General features: G+C 46.3%; 2 protein-coding genes across 4 annotated transcripts in view; one reads left to right on the top strand and one right to left on the bottom strand.

The window, feature by feature from the left end:
- On the bottom strand, window positions 1-14993 carry BDH1 (3-hydroxybutyrate dehydrogenase 1). 2 transcript variants are annotated; one of them, XM_066326395.1, is made up of 7 exons: window positions 14915-14993; window positions 13591-13722; window positions 10484-10556; window positions 8892-9002; window positions 4819-4960; window positions 3168-3320; window positions 1-1840 (listed from the first exon to the last, which is right to left on the bottom strand). In XM_066326395.1, exons 2-7 carry the CDS (start codon window positions 13671-13673, stop codon window positions 1371-1373), a joined length of 1032 nt encoding a protein of 343 aa, XP_066182492.1. In that variant the 5' UTR covers window positions 13674-13722; window positions 14915-14993; the 3' UTR covers window positions 1-1370. The 2 variants fall into 2 exon arrangements, with proteins under 2 accessions (XP_066182492.1, XP_066182493.1); XM_066326396.1 differs by lacking the exon at window positions 14915-14993 and adding an exon at window positions 14486-14636.
- The window catches only part of LOC136365696 (D-beta-hydroxybutyrate dehydrogenase, mitochondrial-like), a 17006-nt gene continuing 6987 nt past the window's right edge, over window positions 14984-25002 (top strand). The window contains exons 1-3 of one of the 2 annotated variants that reach the window (XM_066326397.1): window positions 14985-15143; window positions 18993-19103; window positions 24471-24612. In XM_066326397.1, coding sequence (XP_066182494.1) covers window positions 15039-15143; window positions 18993-19103; window positions 24471-24612 — 358 coding nt within the window. In that variant the 5' untranslated portion in view covers window positions 14985-15038. Of the gene's footprint in view, window positions 15144-18992; window positions 19104-24470; window positions 24613-25002 lie in introns of both variants that reach the window. The other variant, XM_066326399.1, reaches the window with a different exon arrangement.

A 25002-nucleotide genomic window follows, 5' to 3' on the forward strand; every position in this document is an offset into this window, starting at 1 on the left:
TTTTGTTACCATTCATGTATACATTTATTAAGCCAAAGGAGTTTGATCATGTCACAGTATGTTACTAGAGCACATGAGATCTTTTCTTTTCAACTTCACTAACAATGGTCATTAATTACTTTTTATTTTTGCTTTTCCAGCTTAAAAAAATTTACTCTTCCTGAATTCCCCATGAAAGGCTCTTTTTTTTTTTTTTTTTTTTCCATTTTCTTTTCTTAAAGTACAAAACAAATGTTTCTCAGATATGTAAACAACCATCACGGAAATGAGACTGCTCCTAAAGTTAACTTTATTGTTATGGATGTTCTGATAGATCTATGTCATGCTGCATGTATTTCAACTCAATGACTCCTTCAATGGAAGTAATTATTGTTATCATCACCTGTGCTGCAGTACTAGAGGCCTGGTCAGGGTTAAGGCCCTTCTGTGCAAGGTGCTGTACAAATAATACTTGGCTGTAACTGAGGTCCCTGGCAAGAAGGGCATTCACTGATGTGACTGTAACCTTCTCTGCTCCACAGCGTTCCTCACGAACCGCTGGAGCTCGAGCAAAACTCCTCTCCAAGCTAACTCTGGAGTTCATCTTCAGATACTGGTGACAAGAAGGCAAATGTCACTGCAGGCCAATCCTGACACCTGCAGTCCTGTGCGTAAAGCTGCTCACAGTCATGGGAATGCTCATGTGAGTAAGGAACTCCCACGGGGAAAGTCTGCAAGGTTGAGTCCCTGGGTCATTGAACTCCTTTGCAAGAAAGCATGCGAGAGAAGAAGACTGGTTCCTTTTCTCTAAGGTTTCATCAGTATAATTCTAAGAGAGAAAGGGACGGGGTCAGTTGCTGAGTTTCAGCACCTTGAGCATTTTGAGTTCTGATCCTCAAATTAAAGAAGTCTCTGCTCTGCCTTGGGCTACTGTGACCAGGCCTGGAAAAGTCAGTTGGACATTCTTTGTCATGAGGAAGCAGTGGTTTCCCATTAGAGCATGGAGGGATTCTGTTTTATGGCGTGAAGGCTGCATCCTAGGCAGGAATTGTGAAGATTGCGTTTGGCCATCAGCAGAAATTATTCTGAAAACGCTTCAGAGCAATTGCAGTATAAATAATGATTATAGCTTCATATTTGAGGTGAAAAAAGAAAGGATTACACGAAATAAATAGCAAAAAAATCATTGTCCCTGCACAAACGTAACATATTCCTGCCTATGAAACATCCCTTGCAAATTACTGCCTTTTAGGTTATGTCAGACATTTAAATGAACCCTTTAGAGCTAAAATACAGTACTCTGAAATGAGGTTAGAAAAAATTTTAAAAGGACTAATGGGGAAGTGCGTACAAAGCTCTCTTTAGAACAGATTTCCCACCCGGATCAGGCCTCAGTAGACGTAGAGCCGGTCGGCGATGGCGGCGGGCATGTGGGTCATGATCTGCATGCGCAGCCACCAGTAGTAATCCATGGGGTGGTAGCGGGTGTAGGGGGCGGTGGCGGTGAGCGCGTGCGCCACGCTCTCGATGACGGGCGACGTGTCCCTGGAGCCGCTGTTGCAGTACGACTCCATCTTGCTGACCTGCTCGTCGAAGTACTTCCTGCCGTAGTCCTTGCGCACGATCTCGGGGAGCTCGTCCCACATTTTGTCGGCGATGGCTTTGATGCGCTCGGGGCTGTACAGGTTGGTGCCGGCGATGAAGTTCCCGGGCTCCACGATGCTGACCATGACGCCCTGGGGCTGCATCTCGTAGCGCAGGCAGTCGGAGAAGGCCTCCACGCCGAACTTGGTGATGCAGTAGGGTGAGCGGGCGGGGCTGCCCATCCGCCCCATCATGCTGCTGATGTTCACCACGCGGCCTAGGCGGAGGCGGGCAGAGCACAGCTGAGCCGTGGTACCTGGCCCGGAGCAGGCACCCGGCACACGCCGCCCAACGCATTCCTGAACATACGGCCACCCACCTGCCCGCTGAGGGCTGCCTCGCGGCTCTGCCTCAGCAGTGCTGCCCTAGGCAAGGGCCTCCAGGCGGGAGAACAAGCCCCCTGCTTGTGCTCCTGGGCTCATTCTACCTGAGGGAATAGGCACATGCTGACACACAGAGCTCAGTGCTCTGGGCAACACAGGAGAGAATGGACAGAGCCTGCGTGGGGGGAAACAGGATTGCCTGGCAGCAATTTGGACTGAATCCAGACAAGTGAAAGCAGGAGCAAGGAAAGCCTTTGGCACAGAAGCTGAGCCTGTTTATTTGCAAATCAAAGGCCAGTGGTGGCTCAGAGTGTCTGCTTCTCAAAAGAGAATGGATTGTTCCTGTATCACCAATGGACAGAGAGCAGCTTAAGTCCACTGCACTCTTTCATGTGGCGATTGGGTTATGGTTCCAGGCACAGAGGACTTTCTTCCCTGCCAGAAGCCATCCACTTGGGCTGGGGAAAATGCTGCTAGGAGGCTGTGGATGCTGTAGTCTAGAGGTTGGAGTTCTCTGCACTTGCTACCAGGGCTCATTACTAAGTTGTGTTACAAAGAGAAACTTTGACCTCAGAAGTGGATAAGCTTCCATGGTGGAAGAAAGGCTCCCCAGGCCACATCCAGCCCAGGTCTGCAGCACAGAGCAACACTTAATGCCTGTGGATGCCTCGAGAGTGAGAAATACTCTCATTTAGTCAGGCAGCAGCATAGGAAAGCTTTTGCCCCTTTATGCTGAGACTCCAGGTCTGCATGCCTTTGCTGTACAACCCCCTCTTATCCTACATCACAGGCTCCCAGAGTAACAGTGCAAAACGACAATTTCCCTGCAAGAAGCTTTTTACACTGCTGCTGCCCACTCTGCCACAGTTGGTTTTTATATAGCAGGAAGGAATGCTCCTGGCACTGTAATTTATTGTGAGCTGAAATTTCTGAACAGGTAAAAGAAGGTATAATGGATTAGATGATGTGTGGGATGTTGCAGAAGGCAGCACATATGGGAAAGAGAAATAACTACTTTTCAGGCCAGCTGCCTTGCTGTGTAGCCCAGAGAGGTAAGGCAATCTGTGTGTCTGCTGGGGACCACATTCTGCCTTTGAAGACAGGAAGGTGGCCAATGGTGCAGAGAGAAGTGCCATAGACCTTCTGGCCTCTAACACAGCAAGATGTGGCAGGATGAGGGAGCTGCTACAGGGAGAGCCAGTCAGGAGGTCTGCCACTCACCCTTTGACCTCCGGATGAGCGGGAGGAAAGCCTTGGTGGTCCGCACGGTCCCCCACAGGTTCACTTCAGCTACCTCCATGTAGGTGTCCATGCTGGTGAATTCAACTTCCCCAAATGTGGAGATCCCAGCATTGTTAACCAGCCCCCAGAGCCCTACAAGACAAAATCAAGCACCATTAGTTGTGCTGGTAGGTTATTGAACCACACAATAGAGCCTTTCATTATGACTTGTGATGGCAAAGACCAGATAGAAGAGAGTCCAGAGCACACTTCAGTCTCCTGAGCAAATATAACCACCATGGAGATCTGCCTGTACCACCCAACACCGCAGCCACAAAGTACTGAGGAAGTTCTGAGCCAGCAAACAGAGAACTTCAGCCTTGTCTAAGCTGTTCTCCTTGCCACTTGTTTTTTATCCATTGCAATTTTTTAAAAGAAGCAGAACATATAATGTAAATAATAAGAATAGGAATGACCTTGTTAGAAACCAAAGAGTAATTCTTTCAAAGTAAAATTCCTTCTGTCACCATAAGAACTAGAGTGTCTGCAGTGCTGGGAAGGAGGGTGTAGGCATGGGTGAGCATGCATGCCATGGCCTCTCCCGTTTATTCTGCTGCAACCAAAATGGCAACAACTGAAGCTACCTACTCATGGCAATAAAAAGAAAGATTAGAAAGGAATTTTGAATAAAATTAACTCACTTAATATAGTCTAATTGTACAGGAAATATGCTGAGAAAAGTCTGAGAAAGGCTTCTGTCTGTCATTGAGAAAAACTAACTTTTATCTGCTGACTGACTGTGTCCAGATCTGTGTTATCAGAAAAAGCCCAGGAAAGGCAACTTGATCCTCACCTGTGCTTGAGAATACAGAGCTAGAAAACTTAATTTATATAGAAGATCCATACAAAAAAATTAAATACAAAGAAAATCAAAAGAAATTGGTTTGCAAAATCCAAACCAAAACATTACTGGTTGTTCTGCTTTAAAGCAACCATGTGTTGAATGTGGATATCCTTTAGGAGAAAAATGTCCTTCAAATGGTGGAAAGGTTTCAGAAATGTATGAGCAAAAGCAATTTTCACAGTACTGGAGCAGAATTTGCTGTCATCACCTCAGCAGAATGAAGTAGGGAGATTAAGAAAATCAGTACAGCTACCCCCTGAACTCTAAATGGTAGTATATACAATAGCATTAATGATACTCAGCTGGCTTCATGGGAAACTCTTTGGAAAACCTCTCCATTTCCTTTGCCTTTTGAAAGAGTGGGGGAGATATTTCCATTGTTAATTCCCAATCTTTGGGCACTGGGCAGGTTTTACAACAGAAAGGGAGTCACAATAAACTTCAGTTCACAGGAACAAAGCACTAATCCCAGAGCCTTGAACACCACTCTGGTTTTTGCCAATGTCCCTACAGGAGCTAGTGGAGAACAAAGCAGTTTCCTTTGTAGACTCTGTGTGAAATGGGAAGATCCTTTCTGCTGTGGTACAATATTCAAACAGGCCATTTGCTCTGCCCTGCTGCTCCTCAAAGATTCGTGTCCTTCAATGACATGTTCAGCTTTTGAAATACGCCCTGCCAATGCTCTCAGAGCCCGCCAAGGAAGCTCCTGCCCCCTCTGTTCCCTCAGGGCCCATTGCATACACCCACCTTTCTCTGGGTCCTCGAGGCTGCTCTGCACATGCTCCACTGCCCGGTCCATTTCTTTGCTGTCACAGACATTCAGCTGGACAGTTCTCATCCGATCACTCTTCATGGCATCCAGCTCCTTGGAGCCACCCTCTCCCTTGTCCTAGAGGGGAAGAAAGTGTTAGTTTCAATCTGGCTAAAGAGCCTGTGCAGAATATCAAACACATACCAACTATCAAATCAAGCAGAAGAGTGCACAGAGCAGTCACAGAATATTCAGGACAGTCCTGCAGCCCTAGGAAGAAGGGGAGCAGACAGGACTGGTCCTGCAGAACACCGTTCCTCAAGCATCTCCATCTGACCATGAGCCCTCTACCAAGTCAGCTGGTACAAACTGCTTCAACCACCAAGAAAGCAGCCAGAGCTGGATCTGCTGCACCTAGGCACCCAGCAAGCACCCCCTGCCCAGCACAAGCTCCTGAGGCCAAGCTATGCCCCACTGCTGCAGCAGTGGGAATGTGGTGCCACCCTCACTTGGCTTGGACACGGCACAGAAACTTGCTTGGAGGGGTTATGGCGTAAAATGGCCAGCGAGGGGCTGCACATCTACATTGCACGTGCTTGTTGGTCACACTGCAGCTTTGGGAGCAACAGTCTGAGAAGAGGGACTGCTGCCCACTGCTCTCTCTCTTCAGCTGATCTATACACAGGTTTCCAGGCAGCAGAAGCCATAACTACTGTTTGTCCTTCAGAGAGGGTATCTACTGCTCTCTCTTCCTAGAGAAGCACACTGCTTACAGAAAGGAGTGGTTAGAAGTCTCATGCACAGTTTGCTGGCAGTGTTAGAGTGACTGAAAAGTTTGGTGCTGAGCTTGCTGCTCACTCAAAAGCACTGTGGTGCCAAAGCAATCTACATTGCAAAGCACTGGAAAGCATACAAGTGGCAAATGTGGGAATGCCATCAGAGAATTGGAAATGCAAACATGCAAGTCTCTTGAAAACAGCAGATACTGCTAAAGGAAAGGAGAAAAATGAGGCCTAGGTCCTTCTTTCCCTGATCCCAGTTCTATGAGGTGCTACAAAATCTCTGGGCTGCACCAGCCTCAGACACCTTCTAGTTCTGTTGGGACCACTACAGCATTTTCTCCCTCAACCCCGACAGGGTTGGCTCTGCAAGCCAGCTCCCTTCCTGCCCTTTCACCCACACGCAGCTGGGGTGGACAGGGACTCCTGGGGCTGGGATCCTGGCTAAGACTTGGACTCTGGGTGTTAACCCACACCCATAAGGCCATTCCCTCGGCTTTCAGCAAGGGCAGATGGGAGATGTTTAAGCCAGGCACACGGTGACTGTGTCTCCTGGCACGGGACTCAGCCTGTCCCACAATCCCCAGGCCCATACACAGCAGTGAAAGGATCTTCTCTTGCTACAGCAGGAGATCAGTACACGTCTGCTGGCAACCCCAGGGCACACTGTCCCTGAGGCAAGAGGGCCCAGCTCTTGCACACTGAAAAAGCACATTGCTGCCTTGCCTTCCTCTTTCCATGGTCACTGTGTGGGGCTCCTAGGCTTCAGCTTGTATCTATATCAGTGTGTCCTTGGTTTCTAACACCCTGTGGCTCTCAGCACTCCTGTGAAGCTCTGCAGTCGTCAGCCTGTGTGCCAGCTTGTTCAGAGGACCTCTGCCTTCTCATTCCCCTGGCAGCTGCAACTGCCCTGAGCACACACAGCAAAGCAAACAGGGGTTCCACCACACTCCTGACAGCACAAACATTACATATGTCCAATGGTAACAGATACTAATGGAAAAATACCTTCATCCTCTGTCAGCTGGCTTCTCCATATATTAACCAAAGAGGTAAAAATAAAACAGCTGCAGCATGAGTGTTCATTGGATCCAGTCTACCACTGTCTTTTGGCAATGCAGCATCAACACAACTCTCACATGAGTGTATCTGCCGCTGAAAACGTTAGGAAGTAACTGTGTGTGAAATAGCACACTATTAGCACAGATCCATCCTTGGGCTCCCCTCAGTCATGACTCTACACTCCTCTCTCATGCTTCCTTTAGTAAAATTACAGTCAGGTGCTCAGGATCTGGCCGCTTTAGGAAATCTTTCCTAAGAAAGAGTCAGCACTGCACATACTTTTAATCTGCAGTAAGAACATGGCATTCCTAAGAACAGTGCATGCCTGAGGACACAGTGGCTCCTCAAGCAGCAGTCTGCTTCTGATGTGCAGGTGTGCTGTGAAAAACAAACCCATGGAAGTGACCTGAAGTTTTGGAGCCATTTCCTCTACATCAGGGCTAGGTCAAATATATCTAAGCCAAAGATTATGTTCCTTATTTCTACCCCCACTTTTATCTAGCATCTAAAAACACCAAGATTTTCTGCTCCTAAAGTCAGCACCAGCAATAAATACACTCTAATCAGAAGTCTGCTTATGGCTTTGCTAGAGAAGCCTGTAGCACAGCGAAAAATCAGCTCAGTCTCCTGGAGTTGTTTTTGTTCTACAGAAAGTACAATGGCCTGAAGACACATGGGAGGCCACTCAGCTAACTAAGGAGCTTTGGCATTTTCCAGTGTTTTCTGACGACAACGCTGTTTACCATTCTTGGCACGGCCACACAGGTTTTGGAACATGCTGTGTGAGTTCAGCTAAAGAAGCAATATTTAATTACAAAGTGATACTGCAAAGCTTTCTGCTGATTTCTCTGTGCAGAATATTGATCAAAGTTTAAAAGACTTCTGGCATGCTGCTACATGTCAGCTTATGTTGAAATTGTCAGAGGCCAAGATTTTCCACCAACACGCATTCAGTAGAGCAAGTACTGAAGACAACAGAAATAGAAGGGAGGTTTTTAGTAACTATTAGATATGTCCACTGAAAATTGTGCCTTTTTAGCAGCAGAGACAGAAGAAATTAAACCCCATAAGTAACTTTGCAACTCTGAAGTTTTTACCTTCTATCAACAGAGAGGCAGGCTATTACTCTAAACAGTGTTTTTTAAGTTTGCAGTGTTCTTATATTCTCTAATGTTGATCTTCAGTTAAAAAAGCTGAGTAGAAACATCTATCAAAAAAGTACTCATCTACCCTGTCTTAAGCACTTTTGAAAGGCAGCAGTTTGTACCAAACGTCCTGTTCTGCTGTGACGCCTGTAGAGGGAGCCCAGGATAACAAATAAATCTGACGGAACACTGAGACACGAGACACAGAGATATCGAGACAGACACCTCCTTTGAAAAAATGCAGCAGGAACAAACTATTAATTTAAGCCAAACTTAGTATTAATGGAAAAAGAATTAGTAAAAAGTCGGATAACATCAAAGAATACCTGGCAAATTCTCTTTAAATAGTACCACTATTCAAGATATGTTTATAGTGATGAGCCAGCTAAAAGATTAGATCAAACCAACTGACCTACCCCAGGATATCCTGAGGAGTAAGTTTGTTTCTGTTAGGAAATGGCCGAGCAGCTAAAAAAGGTTCAGTGCTTCATAAGCACCCTTCTCCATGACCATCAATGCTTTGCCACACCAAATTCTCCTTCAGAGCATATCAAGGCTGTGTCACTAAGCTGTCTGTGGCCTGATTCTTCTCTCATTTGCACTAGTGGGATTCCATCACCTCCCCAACTATTTCAGGGGACACCATGGCATGGCTGTACTCATGAATATAGAAAAATATGCTCAGAACACATGCCATAAAATCGCTGCCGGCTTGGTGCTATGTCAAAATTAATCAAAATAAGCCCTGCATAAATATATACGGTCTGTGAGCAGGGCCAAAGGTCCGGACTACACCCTGACACCAAACTTTACCTATGGTTAAGTCTATAAAATTCGATTTGGGATTCCAGTTCACCAGACATGGAATGAACCACAATGTTGTGATTTAAATAAGAACCTTCCTAGAGACTGTTCAGTCCCAGTTCTGCTCTGTGAAATTCAAGCACCCGTGTCTTTCCCTTTGAGCTACCAACCACCCTCCCTCTCCTTGGCAGAAAGTTGTGCAGGGTGGAGAGGGAAGACTGAAGTTGCTATGTATTGTTGCATATGCCACAGGTGAAGAACAGTTTTTGTTTTCCCTACCTTTTGTAGGCAGCCAGCATAAATAATGAAACCTTTGTCATGCAGGTGTTTGGCCAAGGCAAATCCAAATCCCGAGTCACAACCTGTTATAAGCACAGCTCTGCTGCCAATCTGCAAAACAAAGCGGAACAGAATGCATTAGAATTGGGTATTTGAAACTGGTGATTAGCAGTGCACAGAACAAGTCACATCCTTGGCCAGTAGCAGTCTGTTCCAGGGATGTACTCTACACTCACTGCCAGCTCCTGCCACCCAGTGCCTCCTGAACACAAGACATGACATTTTCATACTGAGTCCACTCCAGTGAGGCAGCATCACTGCCGTCTCAGCATAGAGCAGTTCAGCACCTCTGGCAACAGGCTTACAAGGCAAACAGACCAAGCACACCACCATGGTCTGGCAGTTCATATCCATCCTGAAATCTGAAAATATACCAGACAGTTCCCAATACATATTTTCCCCTCATCAGGAACTGTTCCTATATGTTCAAAGCAGGCAGGAGTCCACTCCTGTGTGCTCCCACAGAGGATGGAGAAGACAGTTTGGCTGAAGAAAGGATATGATTTAATCTTACTGACTGCTCACTCATCTTTCTCTCTCTAGCACCTAAGCCCTCTGGAGCTGGGTTCTAAGATCTAAGAAGATTCAAGTGAGGTTAAATATATGAAACTATGATCAGTTGGTCAACACTCTTTTTTGTCTGGTTGGGCTTTTTTGGTCTTCCTATTTCTCCAACCTACAATTTAAATGGAAGTATACCTCCATCCCTCTCCAAATTTCCTTTTTTTTTAGTCCAAAGACAGGCAGCAGTTAAATAACAAGCTAAAAATTAGAGGGTGCATCAGAAAGCCCAACAGCAACAATTGCACATCCAAGGTGCTGCTGTGGGTGGGATTACATAATAATTGCCTGCAATTCACTGCGACTCATCTCTTTTAACAAACTATAAATTCAGCTTTCCTCAGTACACTCAAGGACTGATCAGGGTGGAAGCAGCAAAGGCTCCTCATACTGGAAGCCCAGCAGTGATGCAGGGATCACATCTGAGTTCCTCTGAAAGTGTTCCAGCGTTATGGAGCAAGTTGTGCATGCTCTAGCACTGCTATAGTGCTGAGTTCTGTGCCACAAGACAGACATGATGACAAAACATTCCACTTCCTTTTGCTTGGCACTGTTCCTAGCAAGTCAGTATCTTCAAGGAGAGGGCTGCTAAAAAGGGCTGCTCTCCAGATGAAGAGGTGAGGACACTGATTTATTTACACGTCTTTAAACAACTATACTCCAGAAAGAGTGCTTTATTAAGAATTTGTCATGCAGATTCCCTCCACTGTAAGGTGGAACATTTAATCTGCTGAGTGAGTTCCAAAAATAGAAAAAACCCACTTGTATGATTGTTTATTTCCATCCTCAGCAGCACATACCGTGCTACGTCAATGGAAGCTCGGTGCTAGGAAAGAATGTGGAGTATGCTCCAGAGGTCCAGCTTGGACTCTTTCTGGCAAATTAGAAAGATGAATTTGGTCACCAGGCTTCAGGGATTTTAAAACCCCTGCTCAGCAGAACTAGTTCCTGGAAGCAACAGTCACACTCACCTGATCAACTTCATTTGCATAAGATCGGCTGCCACATGGGGACAAGAGAGGGAGGGAAAACCTTTGCATGGGCCTGTTAAAAAAACCCAAGGAAAGAGACAGTCAGAGGTGGAATATCCTGCCCATACCCTGCTGCAGCAACATATACATGAAAAGGAATGTAGTGCTGCTACATACATGATGTAGACTGTCATTTGGGAAGACAGAATCTAGTTTACACTTCTCCTTAGTCTGAGCCTGTGTGTTTCTTACAGTATGACACATTTGTTTCTCCAAAGACCTTGATGCTATTTCCAGCTGCAGAAGCTGTCTGGGTATTATAAAGTATTCTAAAATAGCTCCTGGTCTGGAGGCACAGAGCTGCTTCCACCCATAAAACGGGCAGCTGCAGTGTTTGCACTTTCAAAAGCAACAACACCCTCACTTAAAATTTGCACAAAGTTGGGGCATGGGAAATTACTAATTTGTCTGATAAAAGTATTTTGCTGTGGCTTTCTCTCTGACACCCAGTCTAAGGCTGAATTTGCTTGGATTTGACTCACTCATTTTACACACAGCTCCATCCTTATTTCATCCTGGATAGTGCTTCTTCCCCTGCAGTGTCTACCCACTAGATACTCTTAGATTTTACATCCCCTTTTTGCAACTGTTTAAGCTAAGAAACACTGTCTTTGAACAATACTTGCCATGCAGATCTGAAGCTCCTCCGCATAGTATGTGTGACTCCCAGTAGACAAAACATATTCACAAAGACAGACCAGAGCAAAACAACAACGCCTTCCAGGAAATGGGATTCCATTTAGAAAAGTTATGCTACCCAGCAGCATCACTCTGTCTTAAGTCTTGCCATCATTCATCAAAACTGGGCCTGAGCAATACATCAGAGTGACCCCAAGCTCTGTCCTTGTCAGTCACCTCTCTGGACTTTATCAGCTTTTTCATTTTCGCTTTTGGCACTGATATTGCCCTCCTGGAGCTTTCTGGCCTTCCCTGAGACTTGCTGTGCTTCATCTACCCTCTGGCTCCTCCAACAGCATCTAGCCTTCCCAGAGCTTCTCTTGCAGGCTGCTTTTCTGTCTTCTAAGTAAATTTGCACAATCATTCACAATTATCTCCAGCTCAGACATCACAGACTCTCACAGGGTGACCTGTGCTACACTGCACAGCAGCTTGCAGACACTCTGGCCTCTGAGCCATATCTCAGGAAATCAAGGGATCTGTGAAGGCAGAAATTTTGAACTAGATAGGAAAGGAGATTACATAGTCAGGCAATGGTGTTCACTCACCTTCCTGAAACAGTTTAGTTGTTTTTCTAACTTAGACTGTCACAAGCCAGATAAGCTCTTGAAATAGCTATAGCCAATTTAATTGCTGCAAAGGTCAGTTCCCAGGCAAAGTGTGTGCTAACAGCACTGACCTGCAATCCTGGATTGAAACTTTTACCTCAGCAGTAAGCTTCTTGGTACATCTTAAAGTGCCCAGAAATGTTCATAACATTTCTTTTAGTTGAATGAACTTGTTTTTTATCTTTCAGTGTTATGTTTGGTCCTGTTATTTCACTGCAGAGCACTGATTTGCTGCACTCAATTCACAATAATCTGTAGAGAATACCAACTTGACATTCTGCCCGTCTTAACCTGAAGGCAAGGGCAAAAGAAAAACAGATGCTGGCTGCTGCTGAGCAGGAATGCCATCAGCAGAAACAGCCAGGAAGTGATGCGAGCCCCCACATGGTACACTGATGTACCATAAGCCATTTTTGTCATTCTGCATCACCAAATTCTAGAGACCACAACAGAGACTTTTAAAATGCACAGATGGTCCTCAAATTGAGTATTTGCTTGTAATCATGCATTGGCTTTTGTTCAGTTCCACCATAAAAAGGAGTCCTCAGCTTGAAGAGTCAAGTACATAAATGCTGTTTCAGTGCATTAAGACACTACTGGCAGCACTGCCTTTCAGTGAACAGTTGTATTTCCACTGCAGGTTTAGCAACTTGTGGGGGCTTGCAAATGCAACACTTTTGCCCTGAGTACAAGACAAACAAAGCACAAATACACAGTAAGCAAAACAGAAGACGGAAGAAAAAAAACAAGAATATGCTGAAAAGTCTTTCCTCAAGTTAATAGAACATTAATTCGTATTTTTAAGGCCACAGCAGATTCCTGCAGGTGAACTCTGGAGTATGTGGAGCAAATAGGAGATAAAAGACCTCTGTCTGTTTGCACAGGAAATCTCTTAACAGCTTAGCTATCTACAACACCCTGTTACCAGAGCCACCCTTGACCGTGATGATGCTGGACATCACTATCAGCAGCAGTAGAGCAACACTGGAGGTGGCAGTTCTTGTTTAACAGGCCATGAGCCACTTTTAAAGGCTTAGGTACAATTAGGTACACACACTGCTGTTTGGAAACTCTGCTCTAAAACAAAGCCAGAGAAAGTGCTCAACTTGCTCTGGCTTTGGACTAATAGGGTTCCAATCATACAGCAATATAAATGTTGGCGTTTTTTCAGAGCTAGAAATTAGAATTAGACAGGCAATTTTCTGCTCATTTGCAGAAAAAAAACACCAGCTTAATTACTCAGCCTCTTTAATGAAGAGGATTCACTGCCTCTTTAATGAAGTCACAGAAATATACAACAATTTCTTGCACTGAAGCAAGGCTTAATTGCTGATATTAAAAAAATCCAAAACCTCTTGTTGGATACTGAATTAATGCTCTACTCCACAACCTTTTGACTACAGTGTTAAAATAAAAAAACAAACCAAAACAATACAACATGTTGCCAACCCCTCCTTGCATACAGAGTCCATCTCTGCTGTGCTCAGCTCAGTGACTGAGCCCTGGCACAGGTTGTCCAGGCCTGAGTACCCATCCTTGGAAATACTCAAAAGCCACCTCAGAAGGACACAGTTCCGGGAAAGCAGCTCGAGGAGGCCCTGCTGTAGCAGAGTGGTTGGACCACATGACCTTCAGAAGTGCCTTCCAACCTCACCCACCTTGTGACTCTGTAAATAAACCGTCCCACTTAAATCAAGTGAGTCTTTGACCTGTGCTTTACTCAAGATGTCACTCTTTCTTCTTCTCCACCAAGTTACTTACCTAAAGCCATTCCCTGGGTCCTTGAAATTCAGGGCTTTCACAGAGAAGCTCAGGAGAGGGCGGGACAGCTTGGTGGCCAACATGTTTCCAACCAGCACACTCTACCAAAAGCAAAACTCTTCTTCCTTAGCTCTGCAACACAAGATAGCACCTCTGTTTTAGTTGCTCAATTATTTTGTAAGACATGCTGACTCCATGTATTTCAACAGGAAAATAAAGTCCAAAGGAACTCATCTTCTCCCCTTTCAGTTCCTCACACAGAGATAAACAGCTCAACCTTCAGCCACCCAAGATGCTTTTAAATAAGAAAAGCGTTATTACAAGTAAACTACCACGCAGGGAGACATTTAAAGAAAATGTCAATTTCTCCTTCTTTAATGCATCTTTAACTGATTTCTCTGAAACAGGTTTAAATTAAGGTACTCATACGGAATATAGTCTTTCAAATAGGCTCTATGAAATAACTTTAAACAAAAATACAACTTCGTCACAGTTGATGTTATGCTACATGTTTCAAAAACAATCCTTGGCTTTACAGCTACTACAGCCACGCAGTTAAAAATACTTATCTTTTTTTTTTTTTTTTTTTTTTTTTTTTTGTAATTAAGTAGCAGGTGATGCTGGACTACGCACAGGGAACCACCAATAAACTCAATACCGAGTGAAAACATTTCAAGGACAAGACTTTGGTACGGAGAGTCAACTTCAATCATATTTATCTTGGATAAAACTAACCCAAGGCACAAAAATCATCTCTCAGACCCCTTTATTGAAGCCGAGAAACGGAATGTAATGGTTAGGGGTGGTTTGCATCTCTGCGGAAGGCTGGGCCGCCACCGCGCCAGCTCCGGGGCCTGCTGGAAACCAGGCCTGGGCTGAAACCCAGCGAAATTACCGCAGAAAGGGCAGCGGTGGGCGCCCAGACGGGCAGGGAGGGAGCGGACAGGGCTCAGGAGGCGCGCTGGCTCGGCTAATCCTCAGCAATCCCGGCGGTTCGATCAGATTCGGGAGCGCGGTCGGGGCCCCCGCAGGTTGCTGCGGGGTTGGGAGGGAGGGGGCTCGGCCCGAGGCCCGCCGCAGCTCCCGCCGGCCCAGCCCCTCTCCGGGACGCGGCGCCGGGCCCCAGAGGCGCTCACGGCCCGGCCGAGGCAGCGCGGGGCGCGGAGCGGCCGCCCAGGAGAGAGCAACCGCGCAGAGGAGCTGCCCGCGCCCCCCGCCCGCCGCGGGCGAGGTCACCGTGCCACCCGGCTGCCAGAGCTCCGCGGGCCGCCGCGACCCACCCCGGCCCGCCCCGCGGCCAGCCCCGCGGCCAGCCGCGCTTTACCTGGAGCCAGCGGGAGCCGGGCGCTGCCGCGTTTGAATGAGGCTGGGCAGGGGCCGCGGTGCCGGGCGCGGCGGGAGGCGGGCCGGGGGCAGGGCCGGGCCGGCGGCGGCGATAGGCTGCGGCCATGAGGAGCGGCGCGGGGCTGCTGCTGGCGCTGGGCGCCTCGGGGGCGCTGCTCCTGCGCCTCCTCCTCCTCCTCGTGCGGCGGCGGGCCCGCCGCGCCCTGCCCGTGAGTATACCGCGGCGAGGGGCCGGGGCTGGCCGGCGGAGCCCGCAGGAGGCGCCCCGAGGCCCGAAATGGCGCCGGGCCCGGGCGGGCTGAGGCGCTGCGGGCGCTGAGGCCCGAGCGGCGCTAACCGGGCCAGGCCGGGCTGCTGGAGCCGGACAGACGCTGTGAGGGGCGAAGCGCCGAGCTGGGCACGGCCCGGGGCGGTGAAGCCCCTGCCCCGAGGCTCGGTCGGGCCGCGCTGCGGCGGGCGCTGCCCTCGGACCCCGCGGTGCTTGACATGGAGGAGAAACGTGTTAATACAATCATAGAATGGCGTGAGTTGGAAGGAACCTTAACGATCAACCTCTTCCAACCCCTTGCCGCGTTCAGGGGCGCCTTCCACTAGACCAGGTTGCTCAGAGCCCTGTCCACGCTGGGACATCCGCAGCTTCTCGGGGCAACCTGTGCCAGGGCCTCAGCACCCTCGCAGTTAAGATTTTTTTCCTAATGTCTTTTTTTAACCTACTTTCAATTTGAACCCATTCCCTCTTGCCCTGTCACTACATGCTCTTGTAAATGGTCTCCCCTCAGGTAGTAAAAGGCCACAATTAGGTCACCCCAAAGCCTTTTCTTTCCCAAGCTGAACAATCTAAATTCTCTCAGCCTTGTCTCATAGGAGAGGTGCTCCATCCTTCTGATCATCTTGGTGGCCTCCTCTGGACTCGTTCCAGCAGGTCCCTGTCCTTCCTGTGCTGAGAGACCCTGCAGCTGGATGCAGCACTGAAGGTGGAGTCTCACCAGAGTGGAGAGAAAATCACCTCCTTTGACCTGCTGTCCGTGCTGCTTTGGATTCCCAGCATACAACTTGCTCTCTGAGCCGATGTGTTTGCTTCAGGGCCTCCAGTTCATTTCTTCCCCCCAGAATGACCAGATCAGAGCTGTAGCCTGGCTGCAGCCTCCCACTTCATTTTTCCATCTCCTCTGTTTCTCTTGCTTTCCCCATCTCTGTTCCACTTGAGAAAATACCTTCCCTTTAGTGAATATTTTCAGTTCTTTTTCCTGGCATTGAAAAACTCAACTTTCCCAACCCTGGGAAAAGGAACAAGCCAAGTCTGATTTGTAGCTGCACTTATCCTACAATCAGTCTGTTTGATAGCATCAGGGTGTGGTCAGGGGAGCCACAAAAGGGAACAGGATCAAAAAAAAACCCAAAAAAATCCCCAAGTGGCACATTAAAAAAAGATAATGTCTAGGTAAGCACGGCATATTCCCATATTGTCTAGAGAGACAGGCTGAAAAAGTAGTTTCAATTTCTTCAACCTGTTCTGCAGTATATGTATAATTCTGATAGATCACCTGCACTGGGAAAATAAATTCTACTATTTAATAAACTGGTCATATCCCAATAGGAAATACTGTGTACACCTGAGCTGACTGCAGGTTAAAATGAGGCTGCCCTGAACTGTGAGGAGTAGTGTTGTGGGTGACACAGCACAGACAGTATTACTGTGCCCACGTGCCACAGCAGCACCTCTGGTACAAGAAGTCCCTCTGTGCTCTTAGCAGACCCCAGGTACCCTGTCAGCACTGGAGTGCTGTCTCCCATGCAGTGTTTCCGGGGAGCACTGTGTGACCCCGAGTGAGGGAGGTACCCAAAGTTCCTCAGAATGCTCATTAAGGTCACTGTGCTGATAACTGGCCCTGTCTGCCTGTCCCAGCATCGAGTCAAATTAAGCTGCAGATTGGCCTTATCAAACTTCAGGAACACGCCCATTAAGCCTTATCTCAGAACTTTCAAAAGATAAGGGCGATGGGTCTTTTCTGTGTTCAGAAGTTTTTCTGGGATAGGATCCTTTTGGCTGGGGGTTGATCCCTGCTGTCATCCCTGGGAGCTCTCTGTCCATCAGGCATGGCACAAACAGGCACAGGTACAGATGTGACATCTAGTACATGCCTTGGGGTTTTGCACACGCCTTGGTGCTGCTGGGACCTCTGTTATGAGCTGTGATCCTGTAGTCATGTGTTTTATTACCAGCAATTAATTAGGGTTATAGCAAATAGCAATCACAGGGTCTTTTTCATACTGTAAGTTGTCCTTCACTTTCCTTGCTATTATAGGCAGGTGAAAGAATTTTTAAACCTCATTTCTGTCTACATTTTGGTTAGTTGTTTGGAGATTTTTTTTTTTTAAAGGAGCTAATGATGGTTGAGGATTCGGTATCTTCTTTGTTTGCCTGACCTGTGTTCTGGAAGTGATTACAGCTGCCTATTTCCTGCACACTTCCTGCTCTTTTGTGAAGTCCTCTGCCTTCAAGATTCAGAGGCAAAGGCTCTAGGGAGGTGAGAGAAAGAGAAAAAAAAAAGTCAAATCCTTTATTTTTCCACGGGCCAGCTTATTGAGTTATTGCAGGAGGTGACCTTGACAACTTCTGTGATCTGGTTTATGTTTGATTTTCATCTCTCTTGGAGTTGTGTCACTCTAAATCAAATTCAGACTGAGCACTGTATATTTAATTCTCACTTATCTTTTGTCCTTTAGCTGTAGCTATCTTTAGAGCTTTAATAGAGCTAGTCTGTACCCGGGTGCTCTTTGTCTGAGCATAGGTTATAGTATAACATTAATGTGGGTGTCTGTATTATAAATGCAGGATAGACTTTTGATCAGTTCTTGTTTCAGCTTCAGATCTTAACTCCCCTTCCAGAGCAGTTACTTCAACATGAGTTATAGGGCAGGGTGTAGCTCATTTGCTTATTGTTCTCTGCTGAGGCTCACCCTGAGTTTATGCAGTAATGCTCTGATCACTATCACCCTGCAATCATCCCTTACTGCTGCTCCACTACACTGCATGTCAGCAAAGCAAGAGATGAGAGAGCACTTGTGATTGACCCATTTCTCTCTGAAAAGGTGGCTGGACCAGCCAGTGCAATTCATACATAAATGTGGTCATATTCCAGCCGTTGTAAATACAGTATCAGCCAATATTAGTTGCTGATATCTCCAGAGAGATGGAACCGACCTCACTTCCTTATTGTATCCTCTGGATTTTTATTGCTTTATCAGGTTATTGCTTCACAGATATGGTTTCAGTTTGGAGCATTGTGCAGCACAGCAGCTGGCAGCCTTCTAGCTGGGTTAAGTGTTAGTTCATTGCTTCACACCTGTGGTGAGGAGATGACTTTCAAGTAAAGGCAGAGGGTGAATGGGCAGTGTTTTGCTACAGGCTTCTCTTCAGGATTTGGGATTCTGCTTTCATATCTATCTTAAGCCTGTTGTGTCATACCAGATGGAATATCGCATCTTCTTTCTCAATTTACCTGTCAGTCAAAAGATAATAATAACGTAGGAGAGAACTGTAGGATTTGATAAGACTGCAGAGTTTCTGAAGGAAGCTCTAACCTGTAGTCACATTCCTGTGTGCTAAAATACAGCATGGAAAGTGCCGCATAGAGTGGGAGGAGGTGGGGAGCAGACAGTAGTCACTCAGCGGCTAAAAGAGCTGCTGAACAGTTCAAGCCAGTGACATCCTGCCATTTGAATGTTCTCTATGCTGCTTTTCCTTACCGTGAACTGGTAGATCATTAACTTCTTTTGAGATGTTTCTGTTCTGCTTTGGCCACTGATACTTGAAAGAAAAGAGTTACTGCTCCAGCTCAGGTATCAAGGCAACACAAATTGTTACAGACCAGCAACTGAATAAATTTATGATTTCACAGTAGTTGGGAGCGGGTTGTGTTTGTGCACACAGGTGTCACTTGCATCTGGAATTGTACCTGCCCTGGCTGCAGGACTGCAAGTGGCTCCTGTGCTGTGCTGGTGGTGCCTACATTGCAATGTCTGATGGTATCCTGTGACTGTCTTTCCTCACACAGGCTGAAGGGAAGGCGGTGCTAATAACAGGTTGTGACAAAGGTTTTGGACATGCCTTGGCAAAATGCCTTCATGCAAAGGGATTTACTGTTTTTGCTGGATGCTTGCTCATGGTGAGTAGTGAAACTGATCAATTTTTTTCCTGATTACAGAAAAATGCTTCTCAAGTGGAAGCATCTTCCTTTGCAGCCTCCATTTACCCTGGTTCAAGACCTGAGAGAGGTGGAGTGGGGAGGGATCGTTACTTCTTCCATTGCTTCATCTGCTTGTTGTATCTTGTACCTCATTCCTGTAATTGTGAGCTCTTTAGGGGAAGGATTGTCTGTCAACTGCATGTCTGTACAGTAGCCTGTGCAGTGTGGCACTGTTCACTGCTAGAAGCCTCTCAGAAATACCACAACACCATAAATCTGATAGGCCAAGATTGCTGTGGCACTTTCTGTCTTCCACAGCATCCCTGTTGCTGTCTTTCACAATGTGGACACCCTCCCCAGACTCATCTCTAGGCTGCCTCTCCTGCATTATTAAGGCTGTGTTTCCAAAATGTCTTGCAACCGTGCTCCTGCAGCTTCTGTACAAGCTATTCAGTTTATAGATAGCTGAATAAACAAATTTACCATACATTTCTGACATCTTTAGGTTTCACTTCCTGTCACCTGTGTTTGGCAAGTGCTGTCACTTGTAAGAGAGAAGTTTAGACACACTAAATCCAAAGGGGTTGCAGACCCCTCATCCCAGTCACTGCTCTTGCAAAGGACTTACAACTTAGTGTTGCAAAATGCTTTTTATAAACTGGACTGGGTCCACTTCCATCTCAGCTGGGATTTTACCTTTACATTCTTGCTGTGTTGCTAGTCAAAACTCATGTGATTTCTGACCTAAATTGTTCAAATCAGTTCACGGTCACTCATTTCTCCATTTGAAGATGACTACATCAGCACAGGTGCTCAGGGCATGATAACTACAGATTTTTGAGTACTGTGGAGGATGAGAACAAACAAAGGTGGCCTTCTCTGCCTGTGTGATCATGGCAGAGATTACATTCTTCCACCACACCAGAAGAGAAAGTTATTATTGGCTGACGTATTGTGTAATTTGAGAGCAAGAGAGTCCTGTTGGATTATTGCCACTGTTTGGAAGTTACGGAGCCTCTGTAATTCCTTCAGTAATCATGTAATTTGCTGCTTTGGGATGCCTGTCTCAGTGCTGATGGCAAGTCAGGCACTCTGCAGAGCAGCAGAAGTAGGGAACAGAAAGGAGAGGGAAAATAGTGTGGCTGAGGGGGCTGTTTGGAAGGCATAAGCTAGTGTGGAGCAGAGAGGGGCAGGCTCCATTGGAAACCCCATAAAGAAACTAAATGCTCCTGAAGTGAGGCCTGTTTGCTTGCTTGCTTCATTGCTTGTGAGCTGCTGTAGGTTCCCAACAGGGCTAGAGCAGGTAGGGGGGCAGTTGTCATGAAGCAGGTACCAGGCTCTTAGTTCACACCTAGTTAGTCCATCACCACTTACATGCTTTTAGACAGAGAATTAAAGGATGTACTGATGTACTACACCACCACAGAAAGCTCTTGTATTAAATACAGGATAATAGACTGTGAGGTGCATCAGGAGCTTCTTAATGATCAGACAGTCAAATATAAAGTTACAGGAATAAAAAGAATACTGCACACTGGCTGGGACAGAACTGGAAAGGATGAAATGCAAGAGGGATTACACTAAGCAAAGAGAAGTAAGTCTACTCAGAAAGTTTCTGTTAATGTCTTAGGATTATGATGGAAAAACCACACAGAAATAGATTATTAAATAACCTTAAAAGCAGAAATTACAGGAAAAGTTGAAACAATAATAGTTTTATTTTATTTGATCTTACTGATAAAAAAAAAGAATAAATTATTTTCAGATGCCTACTGCCAGCAGTTATCATGAGGACTGTAGGCAAGAAAAGGTAAAGAGCAAGGGGTGTTTTTATAAATTACTGTACTCAAGTACACCAGGCCTGATGAAATATACTTAAGGGCATTTAGAGGATGAGCCATTGTGGTTTTTGCCCCATGGGTGATATTTTCAAGAGCACCTGGAAGCCAGGGTATTTCCAGAGGGCTGGAAGAGGGCAGATATTGTACTTCCCTTCTCAAAGGAGACAGGCCTCTGGAATGAGCAGCCAGGCAGCTCACCTTCAGTGCACTCGGTGAAATTGCCACACACTGCCCTGTCAGTTTTAGAAATGACTGGATCATAGTGTGATGCACCCTGCCTGTATAAGTTTACTGGGAGCAAACTGTGCTGTGTCAATCTAATGTCATTTTGGCTAAACAGCAGAGTGGCTAAAGGGAAAGGGATAACTATATCCTGAGTAAGGGTTTTGTTAGAGTTTGTTACAGTCCCTCATGATAGTCTTATGAGCAAACTCATGCTCTAAGTGACTGCTGTTTAGTCCCAGGACTATATTATTGGAAGTATCCCCCAGACGAGAGTTTGTGCTTGGAAAAAAATAGGCACAGAACTATGCACAGAAGATTGTAGGCCTTCTGGGGAACAGGATTCAAAATGATCCTGACAGATGGGATGGAGTCTGAAATCAATTACGTGAAGTGCAGTGGTGACAAGCACGAGGTGTTCCGCTCAGGAAACACAGGAAGGCAGTGCGTGGATTGGCAGCAGGGTGGGGAGGAACTGGCGCATGTGGAATGAGCTGACTGCATCCATGGGAGTTCAGCATTGTGTTCCTGCCTTCCTGATTCCCCCTGACATCTCAGTGCAGGTGCCTAAGTGCTTGCCAGGACCTAATCCTGATCCCAGGAGCTTCCCTGGGAAAAAGCCATGGCTGTATCTGTGTCAGGGGTGCTCTCCACTAGTGAACATGTGTGTGATCTGCCTCTCCTTAGCACCACTGCGCTGGGATCCTCCAAACCAGAACAGGGGAAAGGAGCGAGGAAGGGGAAGGGAGGAAGCCAAAAGCTGAGTAAGTTTTCTCAGCTGGATAGAGAGGGTCTGTGGAGCTGCTGGGCTTCTCAGACGGGAGCAGGCCCTGCCAGGCACAGGGTGGGGAGGGCAGGCAGAGCCTGCAGGGCTGCAAGGGCAGGATAACTAGGGGATAGGAGATAGCTGGGAGGAAACCACACAGTCCCGTTGAGGCCCTGTGGAGAGAACTTGGGCAGCAGGCTGGGCTGGAGCTTGATGGCTTTCAGCTCTTATGGAAGTGGGAAGGGGAAGCTGGGAGATTCTCTGAGAGGACAAAAATCAGACAGCAAAGGAAGATGGAGAGACGCTTTGCAGGAGCAGTTGGGCCATTGCTGCCAGCACCTCACTTGATTTGTGCTGCTGTGTGGCTCCTGCCGGTGAAGATCATGAAGATCATCCCTGGGAAGACAGACTGGCTGCTCCCATGGAAACTGCTTCAAGTGTTATCCCAGCCAACAAATCTACCATTTAAAGAACAAAGAGGAGGTACCATGTGGTACCTAACAGGGAATGTATTTAAACCCTCTGAAAACCACAGAACATAAGATGATGTTCACTTGCTTCCATAAAAATCCGTAGCTGCTTCATTTGTGAAGAGGTGTTCTGGACAAAAGAATTAAGCACTTTGTTTTACAGTTAAATAGTGGCTAATGTGGTATCTGCAACTATGAAAAGTGGTTCCAGTTGATATTACATGTTGGAGTCTTCCAAAATCAATATGTTTTGTCAATAATGAGTAAATTGTAGCTGGCAAGGTAACTTTGCTGATAGAGTTGCATTGGTGATAGAGGGAAATTCGTTTCCATATAAACAAAACAATTTTTACTGGATTTTAAGTTGCCAGCCTATGACTTTGTTTCTCAAAAAGCAGTGGAAATATTTCTTGTTTATTTTATAAGTATTATGCAAGATTAAAGAAAAAATGCAGGGAAAGGTCTTTTCAATGCTCAAATGACAATTGGCACTTGCATGCTGATATATTTATGGTTTTGGTTTTATATAGACACAATAAATCTCTCTCTTTACAAGGTGAATTAGCTCCATTCACTGTTAAGTAGTGGAAATTTGCTTTATATAACTTGGTGAGATGAAGGAGCATCTTCCAGAAATATGGTGAAGCATCATAGAACCCTCATCTGTTTCAAAGGGATTATAATATTTCAGTGACCATGTTGTTGACTACTTGTGACGCCACTTTGAGATTGTTTTCGTGGCTAGATAAGAGGGCCAGCACAACCCATCACCACGTTTGATGTGCATTAGAAAAGCTTCAAACTTTGTTTGCTGTTCTTGTTGTACTGGGAAATAAGTCAGTTGTGAAATGCCGTGCAGCCGTGGGGCCAAGAACTCATTCTTACTATTGTCATAATGCCAGTGTAACTATATATTGATTTTTAAGAGAACTGCCCTGTTTTGCTCACATTTGAGATGGACATTTCAGCTCTTTTCCTTCATTACATGTCATTGTTCACTGGACTGAAGGTGGAGATGAGATGTTGTATACTATATGAATTAAATAGCCTGAGATATTTATAAAAAGTGAACCAGTTACATGTTTTTTATATCTGCCTGGCTGCAGAGGCTGCTGAGCAGGTGACTGTGGGTGGGTTGCTTGCCTTGTTTGCCCTTGTGCTGTGGGAGTTGGTATCAAGTGCTAAAGGAAGAGTGGCAGCCAGGCGTGATGACTCACCAATTCATAACTTCTTCCTCCCTAATGAGGCAGAGCTTGTGATTCAAGGAATAGTTTTGTGAATTAAATCTCAAGCCTGCTGTGGAACTGTGTGGCTAATCTGTGCTCTTTTCACTTTTATTTGTTATTTACCACCTGAGCAAGGTTGTAAGGCTTAGGCAGCAATCTTGCCTGGAAGTGAGTAGGTAAAATTTGGAATTTTAACTGTGTTGTTTACATTTCACTAAACAAAACCCCCCACAGTAGTAACAGAATCTCTAATGATAGCAGTAGGATGGGGAGGAAAGAAAGGAAAAGGGTGGAAAGGAAGGCAGAGCCATGAAGTTCTTGTTGCCTGTAGAGTGAAAAAAAAGAAATCTTTCTTCCTTAGCCAGAGTCTCCTTTCATGCCTCATGTCTGTAATTGTGTCAGTGTGTAGCAGATCTCCACTGAGCATATATTCCTGAACATCTGACTCCAATTTCTGTAGAAGTTATATTACCTGCAGAGCGCAGAGACCAAAGCAATAGAGACTCATCCGTGGTTCTCCCTGGCTGGCACAGTATTTCAGCATGTTAGGGACTTGAAACCCATCATGAGGAGCCAAGAGCAGGGTGGACTTTGTGGTGCTTCAGGGCACGAGGTCACTGATGCAGTTCTGGAAATGGTGCTGGAGGGAAGAGGAGGATGGCAAAAATATGCTGGTTTGTGCATATTTGTGCACCAAGTTTACACCTGTGTGTGCAACGTCAGTAGCTTCTATTTCGTACCCACATGAACATGCCTGGCCCCAAGCTGCATTGATGTTCTTGGTCCATCTTAGTGGGACACCTTTCTGTTCTGCTGAACAGGATGAGAATGGAGATGGAGCCAGGGAGCTGAGGAACATGAAGTCAGACCGAATGAAAGTGCTACAGATGGATGTGTGCAGTGACCAGGAGGTTGCTCAAGCCGTGGATTTTGTGAAGAGGACCCTGAAGGAGCCGGAGGAAGGTATGTAGGGATCTTTTGCTCACAGAATCCTTTCTATAGAGCAGGCCATGCATTGACCAAGTCTTTTTCTCTGTGCACCACCAAAAGAGGGTTAACAAGCCTGAAGGCCTGTGACAGTGTGTGGCTGGAGTCAGGCTGTGCTGTACTCGGGTCAGTGAGGACAATTGTCTTGCTATTGATGTGGCAGCCACATGGAAAGAAACCAAGACTGGCTGGAGGATTAGGCTTTAACTCTACATCCCATAAAAAGCAATGAGTGGCAGCCAGCCCACAAGTATCTGTGTCTTCGTCCTTGAGTGTCTGTGAAGGGCATGGAATGGCCGGAGCTTGATCCGTGCCTTGCACTCCTGCCACACGTGCTCATAGCTCATGCAGACCTTGCAAGTGACC

This window comes from Sylvia atricapilla, chromosome 10 (assembly GCF_009819655.1).
Source record: "Sylvia atricapilla isolate bSylAtr1 chromosome 10, bSylAtr1.pri, whole genome shotgun sequence".
NCBI classification, from domain to species: domain Eukaryota; kingdom Metazoa; phylum Chordata; class Aves; order Passeriformes; family Sylviidae; genus Sylvia; species Sylvia atricapilla.

Bases quoted from the DNA above. Each gene is read 5' to 3' on its own strand.
- BDH1 (XM_066326395.1), bottom strand. From the start codon at position 13,673: ATGTTGGCCACCAAGCTGTCCCGCCCTCTCCTGAGCTTCTCTGTGAAA. The intron at 3,321-4,818 runs GTGGGTGTATGC...TTTGTCTTGTAG, and splicing joins CCTCGAGGACCCAGAGAAAG to GGCTCTGGGGGCTGGTTAAC. The intron at 1,841-3,167 runs GTGAGTGGCAGA...GCCTCCGCCTAG, and splicing joins GCTCATCCGGAGGTCAAAGG to GCCGCGTGGTGAACATCAGC.